The 15,422-nt window shown below is 43.2% G+C and overlaps 1 protein-coding gene across 1 annotated transcript in view; it reads right to left on the bottom strand.

The window, feature by feature from the left end:
* The window catches only part of TUBGCP3 (tubulin gamma complex component 3), a 418,028-nt gene that overhangs the window by 223,361 nt on the left and 179,245 nt on the right, over nucleotides 1–15,422 (bottom strand). The window contains exons 6-8 of the mRNA XM_086934339.1: nucleotides 7,296–7,468; nucleotides 6,766–6,884; nucleotides 693–818 (exon numbers count right to left, since the gene is read on the bottom strand). Coding sequence (XP_086790465.1) covers nucleotides 693–818; nucleotides 6,766–6,884; nucleotides 7,296–7,468 — 418 coding nt within the window. The remainder of the gene's footprint in view (nucleotides 1–692; nucleotides 819–6,765; nucleotides 6,885–7,295; nucleotides 7,469–15,422) is intronic.

Raw genomic sequence — 15,422 nt, 5'->3', positions numbered from 1 at the left:
CTGTCAGCGTGGCGCCCTTTTCACGAGCGCCACACTATCTTTTAGTTGCAGCTTTGGCACGCTCGCCCTCCTCCATTTTTTAAATTAAGAACTTAAAACATACTTTTACTCCTGTGCTGCATCTCTTTCCTTTCAACCAGCCTCTCTGCTTGTTTCTTTTGTTGCATCGTGGCATGTTTGCAGAAACGTATCCAATGTTTTTTTCTTTCTTTCTTTACTTTTTGTCACAGAGCATGATCCTTCACTGGGTGCAGTACCTTATGTGGCCAAAAGGTGTCTCAGGGAACACGTAGTGATAACTTGTGGTACTGCACCCTTTCACTGCTTCGCGCACAGTAAATAAAAGTTGTTGTACCCAGAATAATGTGCTGCATAGCTAAATACTTATAAGGTCTCAAAAGCGAAACCTATTGCATTGCAAATGCTTGTTTTTTAAAATTGTCTTGAGGCAGTACCACCCACAAGACACCACCACCCTTGTGGTCGGCTCATTTCCTGCGCTCGCTATGTGCAGTATGAAGGCTTGCCTAACAATTTGCCAGGGCGGCTTTGGTTTTTAGTCGGCTCATGACTTAAACTTCGCAGATATTGAACAGGTGGGATATCCACAAGTGATCCACATTACAAGGACTAACTGCAATTGTAACTCAAACAGGCAGCTGAGGAAATGTATTTTTATTTGAATACCTTACCTGTCCAACAAGCCCAAATGACCGGTCCAGGCTCCTCTGATCAGTGTATTTTCTTATTTTATTATGCAGCCAGCCAAGCTCTGAAAGTCGACTCGTTATATCTCTTAAAGATTTGGAAACTGCAATCTAAAACACATTCACGGACAAATATAAAGACAATTAGGATACATGTGGCTTTAAAAAATCGCTTTCTGGTCTGATCACTAGGTGGCAGCAAAACCAAGAGCAACATATCTTTGACTTTCCAATAATAGTAGCTCTGGGGAGTTATAGTGTGCATTGAGAAAGGGAGTAGGGAACAACCACAATGTATAGATGGGGTGACATGCAATGGCAAGCAGGCGAAGTTGCCTCAACAAGTATATCTCGAGTTGCTGTGCCCTGCGAAACAGATTTTCCCGGGTGAGAAAATAGATCTTTAGATACTTAAGCGACCTGAGAAATTTACAAGGAATGAAATGGTCTTTCAAAGAGATCTAGAGTCGATGAGATTTTCTTGGGAGAGAAAACCTCCATGGCTGCGGGGTGCCCTAAGATAAAGGATGAAGTCTGGTATGTAGGGTGACCAGGTCGTGGGACCTATAAACAGGACATTTCACAAAAATAGAGGAAGGATTACACATTTACGTCAATAAAGTGGCAAAGAATGGCAGCCCTCATCCCCATAGAAACACAGAAGAGGCACTAAGAAAATAAATAAAATATAATTTTTAAACCAAGCATCATACCGGTTAATTAAATTGTTTACTCATAAAAGCTGCTTACTAGCCCTGCTTTGAACACCTAAAAATGTGCCTATCACGGTTTCCAGTTTAACCTCTCCAAAAATCTGGACATGAGCCACTTTTACCAAAATCTACTGGGACAACTGTTGAAAAACCAGGACCGTCCAGGATGCCAGGCCACCCTACTGTTATGGTGAGAACAAGAACAAGGGGCACACTACTCACTAGGAACCAGGGTAAGTCATGCGTAACAGAAACAACGGTTCCAGTGGAAAATTAGGCTAATCTATAACAATAATAATCAAATGCACAATCACAAAAATGGGTTAAGGTGAGGTCAGAAAGAAAGAGGGCCTTGCAGACTTTAAGTTACATTAATTCTTTTTATCAGATTTGTAAAGTTCAAATTGATTTATACACAGACCCAGAAAAAATAGTGCTTTGGTGTCCCCAAGTGAAATGGAACCATAAAACAAACAGTGAAAAACATGTATCGTGTACAGCTTGGTTTCCACAACTTTTTAAAAAATGACCAACGATTAATTTAGTAATGATTCCAGCCTCTGTGTACAATAGTCAGAGCTGTTCAACTGTTCGCTTTCAAATAAAGTCGATGGCGTTGACCCTTTTACAGAGCAGGGTCTCTTCAGGACCAAGGGATATGGGGACAATCTGATGGCGATTTTTCAGCCTCGTGAGACAGTGAAATAAGTGAGACGCCGGTAAAGTGAGAGAGGAAAAAAAGAATATTCACACTGGGACCCGGGCGGGTGCCCCGTACGAGAGACAAACTGGTGGGCTGACAAACGGTCTTAATCATAGGTTGCTCAATCGTGGTAGATGGCAGAAGTGCATTACCCCCACTTAGAATAGTAGTGAAGGAGCAGATTCTTCAATTTAATTGAACCAGCCGCAGGACCAATCGTGCCACGGGGATAGCATTACTCTTTGGAATGAATCTGTCAATTCGAACTGCTCCGGTCGTCTGCCTAGTGACCAGGCAGACGACCGGAGAACCCGTTGTTTCTGTTACACACCCTACTGTTATAGCACTGCTTAAGAGCAGCGCCCAGTAATGTGACGGCACTGAAGTAATGGACAGCTCACAGTGTGACCGCACTGCAGTAAGGGCCAGCTCCCAGTGTGAAGGCACTGCAGTAAGGGCCAGCTCCCAGTGTGAAGGCACTGCAGTAAGGGACAGCTCCCAGTGTGACGGCACTGCAGTAAGGGACAGCTCCCAGTGTGACGGCACTGCAGTAAGGGACAGCTCCCAGTGTGACAGCACTGCAGTAAGGGACAGCTCCCAGTGTGACAGCACTGCAGTAAGGGACAGCTCCCAGTGTGACAGCACTGCAGTAAGGGACAGCTCCCAGTGTGACAGCACTGCAGTAAGGGCCAGCTCCCAGTGTGACAGCACTGCAGTAAGGGCCAGCTCCCAGTGTGAAGGCACTGCAGTAAGGGCCAGCTCCCAGTGTGAAGGCACTGCAGTAAGGGACAGCTCCCAGTGTGAAGGCACTGCAGTAAGGGACAGCTCCCAGTGTGAAGGCACTGCAGTAAGGGACAGCTCCCAGTGTGACGGCACTGCAGTAAGGGCCAGCTCCCAGTGTGAAGGCACTGCAGTAAGGGACAGCTCCCAGTGTGACGGCACTGCAGTAAGGGACAGCTCCCAGTGTGACGGCACTGCAGTAAGGGACAGCTCCCAGTGTGACAGCACTGCAGTAAGGGACAGCTCCCAGTGTGACAGCACTGCAGTAAGGGACAGCTCCCAGTGTGACAGCACTGCAGTAAGGGACAGCTCCCAGTGTGACAGCACTGCAGTAAGGGACAGCTCCCAGTGTGACAGCACTGCAGTAAGGGACAGCTCCCAGTATGACAGCACTGCAGTAAGGGACAGCTCCCAGCGTGACAGCACTGCAGTAAGGGGCAGCTCACACTGCAATGAAGTCTGCTCCCAATGCGAAGCCACTGCAGTGACAGCATCGCCCAGAATGACGTCGCTGCATTAGACAGCTCAATATGGTAATAGCGCTGCAGTATACCACAAATGTGAGGCCACTGAAGTTGATTATAACACTGAGTGCTATATCAACATATTAAGGGCAGGTCCTAGTTTTGTATCACATTATTGGCAGCGCACAGTGTGCTGAGAGTAGTGGAAAGCCACGTGTGGACACAATGACATCTCTGCAGCTTTCAACACCATCATCCATGGCACAATCCTTCAATTATTTACATTATACCTCATCAATGGACAGCAATTTTTTCAGACTCTACATCGAAATCTCTTCAACCAACAATATACAGACTCTAATGGAAACCTAATGGGCTTCACACCCCCAACTGAAGTAACTGGACAAATCCCTCAGATTCACCTTTGACTCGAACCTCACTCAAAACACATTGCCAATAAGACCAAAACAACTTGCTTAAAACGCTCTATCCTTAAAAATGTGAACCCTTTTCTGACAGGATAATTTATTTATTTATTTTTGAGATTTATACAGCGCGTACAATTGCCCATAGGCGTCTCGGCGCTAGAAACTTTGAATGTATTCCCGAGGTTAGGCCGGTAACTATTCTTGATCAAACAGCCAGGTCTTTATCTTTCTGCGGAAATGCATCAGGGATGGGCTGTCTTTGATGGAAGCTGGCAGGGAGTTCCATAACCTGGGAGCTGCCACAAGGAAGCGTCTATCGCCCCAGTTAACTGTTTTTGTTCGTGGTATTTGAAGGATTTTAAGGTTGTTAGATCGGAGCGCTCTTATGGAGGACTGGTATCTGAGATGGGATTTCAGGAAATGTGGACCACAGATGTGCAGTGCTTTATAGAGTATGCACAGCGCTTTAAACTTGATCCTGTTTTGAATCTTGAGCCAATGCAGGTCTCTTATAGTCTCAGAGATTGGTGAGAACTTTGGGATTCCAGACAAGAGGCGGGCTGCAGCATTCTGGATGGTCTGCATTTTGTTGGATAAGACTTCAGAATGACAGTTCAAACCCTGGTTCTGTGCCACCTTGGCCGAGGTAAAACACTGCTCAAAGGCGTCCCAGAGACCACCCTTGCGCCCATAAAAGGCATCCTTCCCACAGTAGCACCACCGCTCATCAAGGGGCTGAAGTAATCTGACCACATCACCCTCACATTAAAGGATCTATACTGGCTCCTCTTGCAAGTCCAGATCATGATAAAGATTGACTGCATCACTTAAGAGACCCTCAACACCAAGACCCCCTCCAACTACCCAACGACCTAGCAATATCTGAAAGTCAACGCTAGATGAGGACCTCTAACATCACCAGGTTGGACTTGGCTGCACGTCAGATAAAACAAGCCTTCCCAGTTTACATCCCCAAGATCTGGAACCACATGCCCATGCCATCAGAACAACGCAACCCACCTACAATTCAGGAAGAAACTGAAAACTCACCTCTTCAAGGAGCACTACCTAGTATAGGCTGACCTCTCACCACTAGCTCTACCTCCTCTTTCTACCCACCAGACCGCCGGGGATGCCTGGTCTCACCCTGGAGATACCCATTAAGGGACCATCTCTCAGGGAAGCCAGGAAGGGTTTCGCAGTGGTCGAAGCGCCTTGGGACCCTACGGGTAAGTAGTGCGCTATATAAATGCCTATACATTACATTACATTACATTACCGCCTTGCCCCTTGTATCCCCACTGGGGCTTGAACCTTGTAAAGCACTCCATTGCTAATCAGCTAAGCTTGTGCTCTAAAAATACCAAAACAGACATAAATACAAGTAGTGCACAGTGTTTGGATCGGTCTCTGAAAGTATGTCAGGGCTCAGCTTTTAGTTCTTTTTTCTTTCTGCCAATTTAGACTCCAGCCGACTCTACTCCAGAATGTAAGACACAGGCCTCAAAACATACTTACCTCAAACCAGTATAAACCCGACTCAGGTAAGGGAACAGATCTCACCAACTGGAGAACACTTGAATGCTACAAAGTATCTTCAGTCACCTGACAGCCTCTAGGGGTGGCACCGAGGCCACAAGCTGCTGTGGGGGCGTTCTATGACACACCAAGTTAATGAAAAAACTGAATAAATAAATCCATATTGATCTAATTTATTCTGGGTAAAGTTGATCACTTTTGAGGACTTGATAAAAGCGTTTAAGCTATCGTGCATGATACCCTTAAATCTGCTACGCAACTGTAACCTTTCATGCAGACCACAGGGGGCAACGGTTACCAAATGGTGTTTTAGCCCTTCAGAATTATGCAAGGGAGCCTGAGCTTTAGTTAGGTGCTCCAAAGAACTGTACTGTTCCTAGTGATATTTATGTTCAACCTCAACCAAAGCACATAAATAATGCTAGATTTTGGGAGGGAAAATAAAGAGAAAATTGCACTGCTGTCATGAACACTTTGCATTTGCTGTCGACAAAACAATACAGATCCAGAAACTCTGACTTACCAATAAAGATTCCTACGAGCCTCCCCATACTCCCAGCTGGCTCAACTGGAGGCCGGAGCCAAAATTATGTTAAATATCTACCAGCTGTAGTGCAAAGATTCTGGAAATAGATCTTTTCAAAACCACAGCACCACCCTGTGTAATTCTATACTACTGTAACTCAACTTCAAGACAAAGCGTACAAAGCTCAGAGGATCTGACTACTCACAAGCCTGTTCTAATAATCTTAAACTTCTAACCACATTAATTCTCCAACTTCCTTAATTCCCCTCCCATCACCCTCTTGCTTTGGTCGACTTTTCAGAGCTTGGAAGTGACTTTAGGTTCCACAAATACTATACAAAGGAATAAAGATCAATTAAATACAATAATACATTTGTTTGCAAAAGAAAAATGCAACACCAAATATCTTAAAGGTTATGGTTTGACTAACTCAAGCAAAGACAAGCCATAAAAACATAGCCTACATCAAATCTCTTGACAAAACACATCAATTCACTCATGTAGTAGTCTACATATTGTCAACTTTCTACTTCACAAGCTTTCAGAGCCACCAAAATGAACCTCGCGTTGTTAGAAACAAAAAGGACCAATTTTAAAATTAGTTTTAAGCCCATGGCAATATTTTTGTTTGCTAGAAAAGCAGATCCTCCAAAATACTGCAAGGGAGTGGGGTTGAACAGCACCAAAACGGCAAACCACACACCATAAGTGCGTGTAGGATGGTTGAAGCTGCAGAAGTGGTGTGGAAACGGCTAGTAAAAAAAACAAAAAAAAACTACTAAATGTCCCCACTATGAAAACTACATGTACAGTGAATGTGTGTGGTTTTTTCACAATACTCGATCCAATATCATGCACACAAGATACAACTTTAAACATTCAAAAAGGAATAAATATTGGCATACCGTTCCTTCTACTTTATAACAGTTTTCAGAATTGCACATTTTGATGAATTTGCCATCGATTCCCTGGAAGACATACAGAATGTCTCTCACAAGAAGGGCCTCTGTGATTTCAATAGACCCTAGAACATAAAACAAAAGTATTCGTGCACTGAGGTTGCAGATTGAACAATGCAGGATCCTGAACTTGAAGGTATTTGGTAAAAAACAAACTAGAACAATGTCAGACTCAAAACTCTGAGATGCTACAAAGAAAACAAAATACACATTTTTCAGATGAGTAGGACGACACCTTAACTCGCAGATGTCCTTATCATCTAACAAGAGATTTTAGGGGAGTCCACCATACTGCCAAGAGGATCAACGAAAATACTGGACTACGATGAAGTGGTAATATTCCCTCTACATGAAAAGGATGGAAAGAAAGTGGGTTTCTGGGTTAGTGTCCCCAAATCTTTCAGAGAAGTAAAAAAGAGGCCCGACAACGTTTTCTCCCAGAAACATTGGTAATGTTCCTATAATATGTTCCTTACCAGTTATTTCTCCTTCCCGTCTTGTCCTTGGCATGCTACGCATGAGGGTGTTTGGCAGAGCCTTTGAGGTAGAGGTTTGGAGGGAAGGCTGGCCAGCAGTCAAAGTCCAGGCAAGGCGTGACCCCAGCTGCTGTCTCAGGGAATCTCCCATTCCAGGAGTTTGATAGGATTGGCTAAAAAGAATCATAGTCTTAGTTTGTTTAACTCTTACTGTTCGTAAATAGAAACAGACATTTCACAAGAGTGTATAACATACCAAGAAGAGAGAACCATCAGTTTGGACATATACCTATATTAAACCCCAGACAAATCAACTTAGTGACCCCTTCATACTCCATTTGATAGTGTCTGAAGCAATACCTTCCAATCAATAACTTAACTACTATCTTTGACTACCAATTTACTCAATAAACGCTTTAAAAATGGTCACTTTTGTAGCAAAGAACAGGCCCTTACATTTATACTGTTAAGTACCTACAATACTTGTTATAATAAAGCACTGTATATGTTATGTGTATTTGTAAAGTGCACTATCATCTGTCAGCATATTCTGGTGCTGAGCAGGTGTGTGAGCCTAACCTTGTTGAGGGCAGGATGGCTACTTGAAAAGTCAGGTCTTCAGCTTCTTGCAGAATTCAGGAAGAGTGGAGGAGGGTCTGATGTATAGTAGGAGGTTGTTACAGGCTTAGGAGCAATGTACGACAATGTCTGTCCTCCTGATCTGATTTTGTGTGTACGCGGGATGTTTGCGAGTAGGAGTCCCGCGGAGCAGAGGTGGCTGGGTGGTTGGTGCAAAATAATTCAACTGTTCAGGTAGATGAGGCCTGAGTTGTGTAGTGACTTGAATGTACGTGTGAGGAATTTGATATGAGCTTGGTTGTGTATCATGAGCCGTTGGATCTTCCTGAGGTGTGGTGTGATGTAAGTTCTGTGTGAGAGGTTGAGGACGAGTCTGGCAGCCAAGTTCTAGATGGTTTGTAGTCTTCTAGTGAGTTGCTTGGTGATCCTGGCACAGAGGGGGCTTCCCCTAGTACAACTTGCTGGTGAATAGGGTGTCAGTGATAGTTTTACTAGGGAGCGATTTTAAGATCTTCCTGAGCATCTTCATGGTGTGGAACCAGGGTCCAGTGACGGCTTGACATAAGTTGTCATGTCCAGTTTTCTGGCAATGGTTATTATGAAATTCCTGGTGTGGGTGCTGGGTGTGGCTAAGAGTTCGGCCTTCCACCAGTTGGAGTCCCATGATGAGGTGTTCTTGCAGAAGATCATTACTTCTGTATTGTCAGTGTTGAGCTTGACACAGTTGGCTTTCATCCAGTTAACTACTTCAGTCTTGTTGGTAGTCAACTTCTTTCTTGTGTTTGGTGTCTTGTTCGAAAGGGAGAGTATCAGTTGTGTGTCCTCGTCATAGGAGAGGATGTTGATGTAGTGTACACAGATGACATTGGCCAGGGGGGATCATGTGTGCATTGAAGAGGGTGTGGTTGAGCGATAAACCTTGAGGCACTCCATAGATGAGTGTGTGGGCTTCCGAGGAGTGAACACTCATTAGAACTGCGCTTTACTGACTTTGATTTCCCTTTATATGCATATTCAGTACACACAAATCTGGTGTGTAGATGAAACGGTCACTCTATTCAAGCCACAAAACATCTGTAAGTGTTGAGTCAAGGAGAGGAAACCAGAAGAGACAGAGGTTCCAGTAAAGATCAATTAACCAATAAACACAGATCATAGTGGTAATGTGGTGCATGTTTATCCAGTGTGCTGTCAAGCAAAAAACGACTTTGGTTACAAAAGTCAGTTATCAGACTTCAGGAAAGGACACCTCACAATTGAAGAAAATCCCCAAACTCGAAATACACCAACAACCTACAGCCCAGCAATCCTAATGATCAGAAATTATAACTTAACCCCTTTACTGCTAAGGCATTATTTGAATTCTCCTTTAATTTCCATTGAAATCAATGGAAAGTCCATGACGAGTTACCCTTGTCATTAGCAGCCAAGAGGTTAAGGATGAGCATTTACCAGAAACACACTAGCATCTAACCTAAAAGAGAACTAAGATATCCGGGGCTTCAATCAGTTAGTGAACAAAACATATGGACATAGCCAGTAACAAACATGTGTTGTTTTGACCTATATTTCATATCAAAAACACTCTTTGCACTGACTTTGATTTTAGAATATTGCTAGCTGCTAATGGTTGGGCAAATGACCGATTTGCCAGCCTCTCAAATAGAAAATCTTTCAAAATAATTTCAGGAATATGCTACCATGCATAGGGCTAGGTCACATGGGCTCATCTGTACCACACTCAACATTTATATGGGCTCACTCATCCATTTTGGATTAGCCAGACCAACAGCACAAATTATTAGCATCAACGCTACTGATGAAAGACACAGGTCGGCCTTCAAAGGGTCAGAACAGTGAGCTTGATTCAGTGCTGCACAGAGAAAAAGTAAATCTATTTGCCTGGCCCATCCACTGCTTTTAAGAGCAAATATGTACAGACAGCAATTTAACATTCTTGCTTCCGCCTACCTCCAGCTTCTGCCCTAACCCCCACCCAACACCCCAAATATAGTGGTCAGGGGTGTTACCTCAAAACAAATGATGGTCCAATATATCCTACAAATTAGTAGGAAGAGGCTGAACACAGGAACGCGACACGCACAGAGTGCTCTCTGAAATATACCCCAAGGTTTTAAGTATATTGAAACCCTTACAATCCCGAAGATCACACCGAAATGGAATACCAGCATTTGTAAAGCACACAACTACCTCCGGAGAGGTGTCCCGGCGCTGGGGACCGTCGGGAGGATTAAGCCAGCTATTGCCCAGAGTCACATGGTGCTGGGCTAACCCGCCCCCAGCGATTGAACCATGAACCTCATAGTCCGGAGCCAGGCACCTTGGCCGCTGCGCCAAACCTCTTCCAGGATAAATGACAACGGATCATACCTCTACTGACTTGTGGATTTAGAACTACTCATCTAACAATACAAAACATATTGCCCTGAAGAAGTCGATGGTAATAAACTCCAACAACTAAACACTTGTTAGCTAGAGGATCTATGCAGTACTCTAGGAAAGCATAACATCATGAAAAGACAATAACAACTCTCCCTGCTGTTCATCGTGAAGCTGTTGAGTGCTAAGAGGCGATTTTGTACAATTTGGACTTTTACAATTGAGCTGAAAGATGGCGGCTCCACCCTTTTTGAGTCCTACCTTGTGTGCGCTAAATACAACCCAGTCATCCTTGCATCCTCTTTATCCTACAAATTAATTCGAAGCATGCGTCTAAAAAAAGAAACTGACTGACGAAGAAATGTAACAGGACCCACTGATCAAGTAAAGCACAGACAACTAGGCAATCTTCAATACGCAAAAGCAAGGCTGATGGATCTTCAGATCTAGGATGTGCAACGCCTTCAGCTCCCACACCACATGCTCTTCAGAAAACATTTTTTTTAAATGCATCCTAGCAAGCCTTCAACTATTGACATCATATGGGAGTGACGTGACCTTTCTGTTTATGTACACCCATTACATGTCATACATTCAAGTATTTAAGTGCACATCTTTCATTCATAAAACTGTGTTGCATCATGTATTCAACTGCATGTGTATAACATTTGCTCCATAATAGTTTAATAGTGCATATATATGTATTTCATATGATTCATAATATGGGACATAATTCAGTGAAGTTGAAACAAGATCTTTGCATTTCACATCACTCTGCAAGGGTCCTGCCCTTTTCAAAATAACCAAATAAGAATAATTAAACTTGGTACAGGGAAAAACTTTCAGCTGAAAACATACTCTGCGAAGGTGGTCTGTTCTTAAAGCCAGCCTCGCCTTATCAACACGCTATGTAACACCCAAACAGAAACACAAAGCAACTTTATGAAAGTACAGAACATGCCTTTTGTTTGGCTAAGGTATGTGGGATAGAGTACTTAGACGTGCACTTTAAGGCTAAGTCAGCTTACCTAGACACAAGAAGGGAGGGGATGGTGAACAGACACGGATTCCATCATGCAGATCATACAACAAAACTACCTTATGAATTATCTGTTACTATGCTGAAATTCTTTAATATTTTGCGTTTTTAATTAAGTTTTAACCACTGTATTGTTTGTTAACTAGTTATATCTATACACATTATCTCCTCTATATTAGGACGTTCATTGTGTGTGGATTCTTAAGTGCGTCAATCAGTGGATAAAAGTAGTTCGGAGCGCACTAATAAATCGCGCACTGCCTGATATTTGATCTGGAGCCTTCCATGAGGTGTGTGTAGCAGGAGGCTGGATTGTGCATTCCGTCTGTTCCTCTGGCTATCCCTATTGAGGTGAGAATTTAGGTAAGGGAAGTGGTTTGCTTTCTGGCATTAAAAGACCTCTGAATTAGGCATAGAGCCGGATGCCTGACTTTAAAATGGCACCTGCTCGTGACCCATCTTCATTAGTAATAAACATGGAAACTAGACTAGAATTTACAATCAAGCTGACTGGCTTTAAAATGGTGCCTGTTCAAGACTTCAACTCAATTAAATCTGGTTTATCTTCACACTGTTTTTAACTGTGAAACAGGTCTAGGTGCCTAGACTACGTCTTGGATATATTAAGGGTAGGAAATTTAGGAGGTCTTCAATGCAGTGTTTAATGAGGGATTAATATATGCTGAAGATCTGACACCCCGGGCTTTTCTTCTTACCATTCCCTCCGATTTGTCCTCTATTATCCGGGTAAGACACATTTTAACTCTTATTAATTTAAATCCTCCGGATTATATATAATCTTCCGAATTACATATTAAAAAAAGAAAAATGGCCATAGACCTGGAACCCGCCGGCCACAATGCCTACGCCATTCTTTACCCAGCTAACCTCTCTAAAAATGCAACTAAGAAATTCAAACACCGGCTTAAGTTAAAAAATATGGATGCTCTTGTTTTAGACACTTACTTCTGCATTAACAAGGGCATTATTGCTAACGAACTTATCTTCCATACGAATAAACGTGCCCAATGGAGAAATACCTTCCACACCATGCTACATATTTCAACAATGAAGAAATTCCCGTATGCCATCAAATTGACTGTTGTTGCCTCGGACCTTTACCCTTTGAATGCCACCATTACTATTTTCAATAATGGTAATATTCTTATACAATCCTCTAACGAGAATCTAGATATCTTCGACAGGCTCTTCCCCACTCTCAAGAAAGCAGTAAACAATAGTAATAAACACATTCACTGCACCCTTGCATCGCCAGGACTTAGATGTCTCCCTAACGTCACCCTTTCAGTATACCTCATCAGACTCTCCCAATCTGACAAATGTCGCTCCTGCCTTGGTGACTAGCTCTCCAGATACCTCTACTACAAATATACATGGCCCTGGCGTGTCTGGTTTGCATTCAGCCCCTATCATCAGTAGGACTGAAACCACCAGTAATCACCACCAACTAGTCCATTTGGCTGAAACCACTACTGGTTCCTTCAGACCAGAAGATACAAGCTTAGTCCTTGATACCGAACACATCAAGACTGACAAACCAACGTTATCCAGGCCCTCCTCGTTGGATGGCACCAAACTGGATGTCTCCAACACAGCCCTCCTCTCCTCTCCTTCACACACAGGGGATCGCTTAGACCCCACTCACCTACTATCCACTGCGGCATCTGAAGGAACACTTACAACTGCTACACTCATCTCGCCTATACAACCACACAGTGGATTGCTTAGACCCCACTCTCCTACTACCCGCCACGGAATCGGAGGGAACCCTTACAACTGCTTCACTCATCTCGCCTATCCAATCACAGAAAACAGTGACCCTTCCCCAACCTCAAGGGGGAGGCCCTAAATGGTTGCCTAGCTGCTATACCACTCCTACAATGGACATGCATAATGACACTACGGGCAGTTCCCCTTCCCAAACCGATCATAGGCCAACACCTATTACATACTCTCCCATCTCTGTCCTGATCAATCCAATCAATGAGCTACCTACTGGCCTATCCCATCTTAAGGACGATATGCTTAGTCTTTCAACCATCACAAAAGATCTTCTTATCTTACACAGAGCCACCAATGACACCATGAATCTAATCAGTCTCCAAACGAGAAATTATTGCCCCACGAATGCTCCCATTGACAACACTATTCAGCACAACCAAAACTATGTCCAACCTAGTAGACTCATACCCAAAGTCACACTCCCTATAAACACTACTCTTGGTGGTTTATCCTCCCTCTCGGGCCAAAGAGATCAAGCGATGATCTTTCAGACAGCGACATAGATGACCTTCTTACATCCTATGACCTGGATTCTGACAATAGTAAATCTCATTGCAACGCTATTCAAACCATTGTAACCAACCCCCTCAGAAAACCTACACTCAATAACAGAGCTGTTAATAGAGATAACCTCACAAATATCAATTTAGAACAGACTACCTCAATCCCCTCGATTAACAAGCTGAAGTGTAGGCTTTTAAACTGCAGATCTGCCAGCAAACATGCTACTGATATCTTCAATCTCATTTTTGATGATGATTCAGACATTATGGCCCTCACAGAAAATTGGCTTCATAGCTCCTCATCTCCCATGCTCTATTTACTGGTTCCTCCCTCCCATGATCTAATCCGACTCGATAGGATTGGGAAACTAGGAGTGGTAGCCTGCATTTATCGTAATTCACTATCAGTCAAACAAGCGGACTCCATTGAGCTATCCTCGTGCGATTATCTATGCATTAATATCTCAGATGCTAAGCGTATCACCATTAAGTTACACATTTTACCACCCCCCAGGTGATAATTTGACTTGTATTGATGAGATTATGGAGATCATGGCATCCAATTCCAACTCTCCATTTCCTTATATTTTCTTAGGTGATTTCAGCCTCAATTGGAACACTGCATATGATCATATTGTAGGCGGTTTTAAAGAATTTCTGTCAGAACAGGAGCTATCCCAATTCTGAGACAGCCCAACGCATAACAAGGGGGAGACATTGGACCTCATCATTGCAAAATCAAACCTCATCCTACTTGAATCCATCACCCCTTGCGATTGGTCTGATCATTACTGCATCCTCTTCTCCATCAATACCGGAGTTATTCAAAAAAAGGGGACAACCCTCAAAATCAAGGCAATGGAAACGGAATCTACAAAATATCAATCCCATCTCCTTGGTAAACCAGTGCAACTCCGCTCTGACTCATGACGGACATAACTGATGTACATGACCTTACAACCTTCTACAATGATAATACTCGAAACTCTGGATTCCAGCCGCTACAGGAAAAAACATGTCTCATCTAAGATATCCAAGCCTTGGTTAAATGAGGATCTGAACTTCGAGCGTAGACAGCTAAGAGCTGCTGAACATCTTTGGAAATCGGCTCCTAACACTGATAACCTTGAGCACCTAAGAAGGTTAAGGAATTCTTACAATAGAAAGATTCTTAAGGCAAAGGCAGACTTTTTCCAAACTCAGTTGAACCAAGCTAGCAACCGACCAAAAAAACGCTTTGAAATAGTCAAGCAGCAATCATGCAATACAACTAACTATAGTGAGTTAAATGACCTGGCCACTACTACATGTGGCGTGCTTGCCAATTTCTTCCAAGAAAAGACTAGGACCATTGAGCTAGACATCTAATCAAAGTTGGCACTCCTTCAACCTATGGTACAAGATCCCAAATTGGGGGCTTTATTCGAAGTTCATTTTAATAACCCAAGGGAAGTCACAAAAAATAATGCCTCTTGGCACACCTTCCCGCCAATCTCCCAACAAACTATCGACAGCATTCTCCAAGCAATCAACCCCTCCAATAATTTCTCGGACCCCTTGCCTCCTGCCCTGTTCAAGATTTTAAAAACATCTATACTACCATTATGGTCTAAAATTGTAAACGTCTCCCTGAGTCAAGGTGTCATTCCGGACTGTCTTAAAATAGGACAGGTCACTCCTATACTAAAGAAAGCGGACGCCTCTCATGATCCTAACAACTACCGTCTTATAACCAACATTTATGCAATCACATTGAGAACTTCAACCTCTTAGACAGTCACCAATCAGGCTTCCGAAGAGGAC

This window comes from Lissotriton vulgaris, chromosome 8 (assembly GCF_964263255.1).
Source record: "Lissotriton vulgaris chromosome 8, aLisVul1.2, whole genome shotgun sequence".
NCBI classification, from domain to species: domain Eukaryota; kingdom Metazoa; phylum Chordata; class Amphibia; order Caudata; family Salamandridae; genus Lissotriton; species Lissotriton vulgaris.
This window is presented reverse-complemented; position numbering and strand designations above follow the sequence as displayed.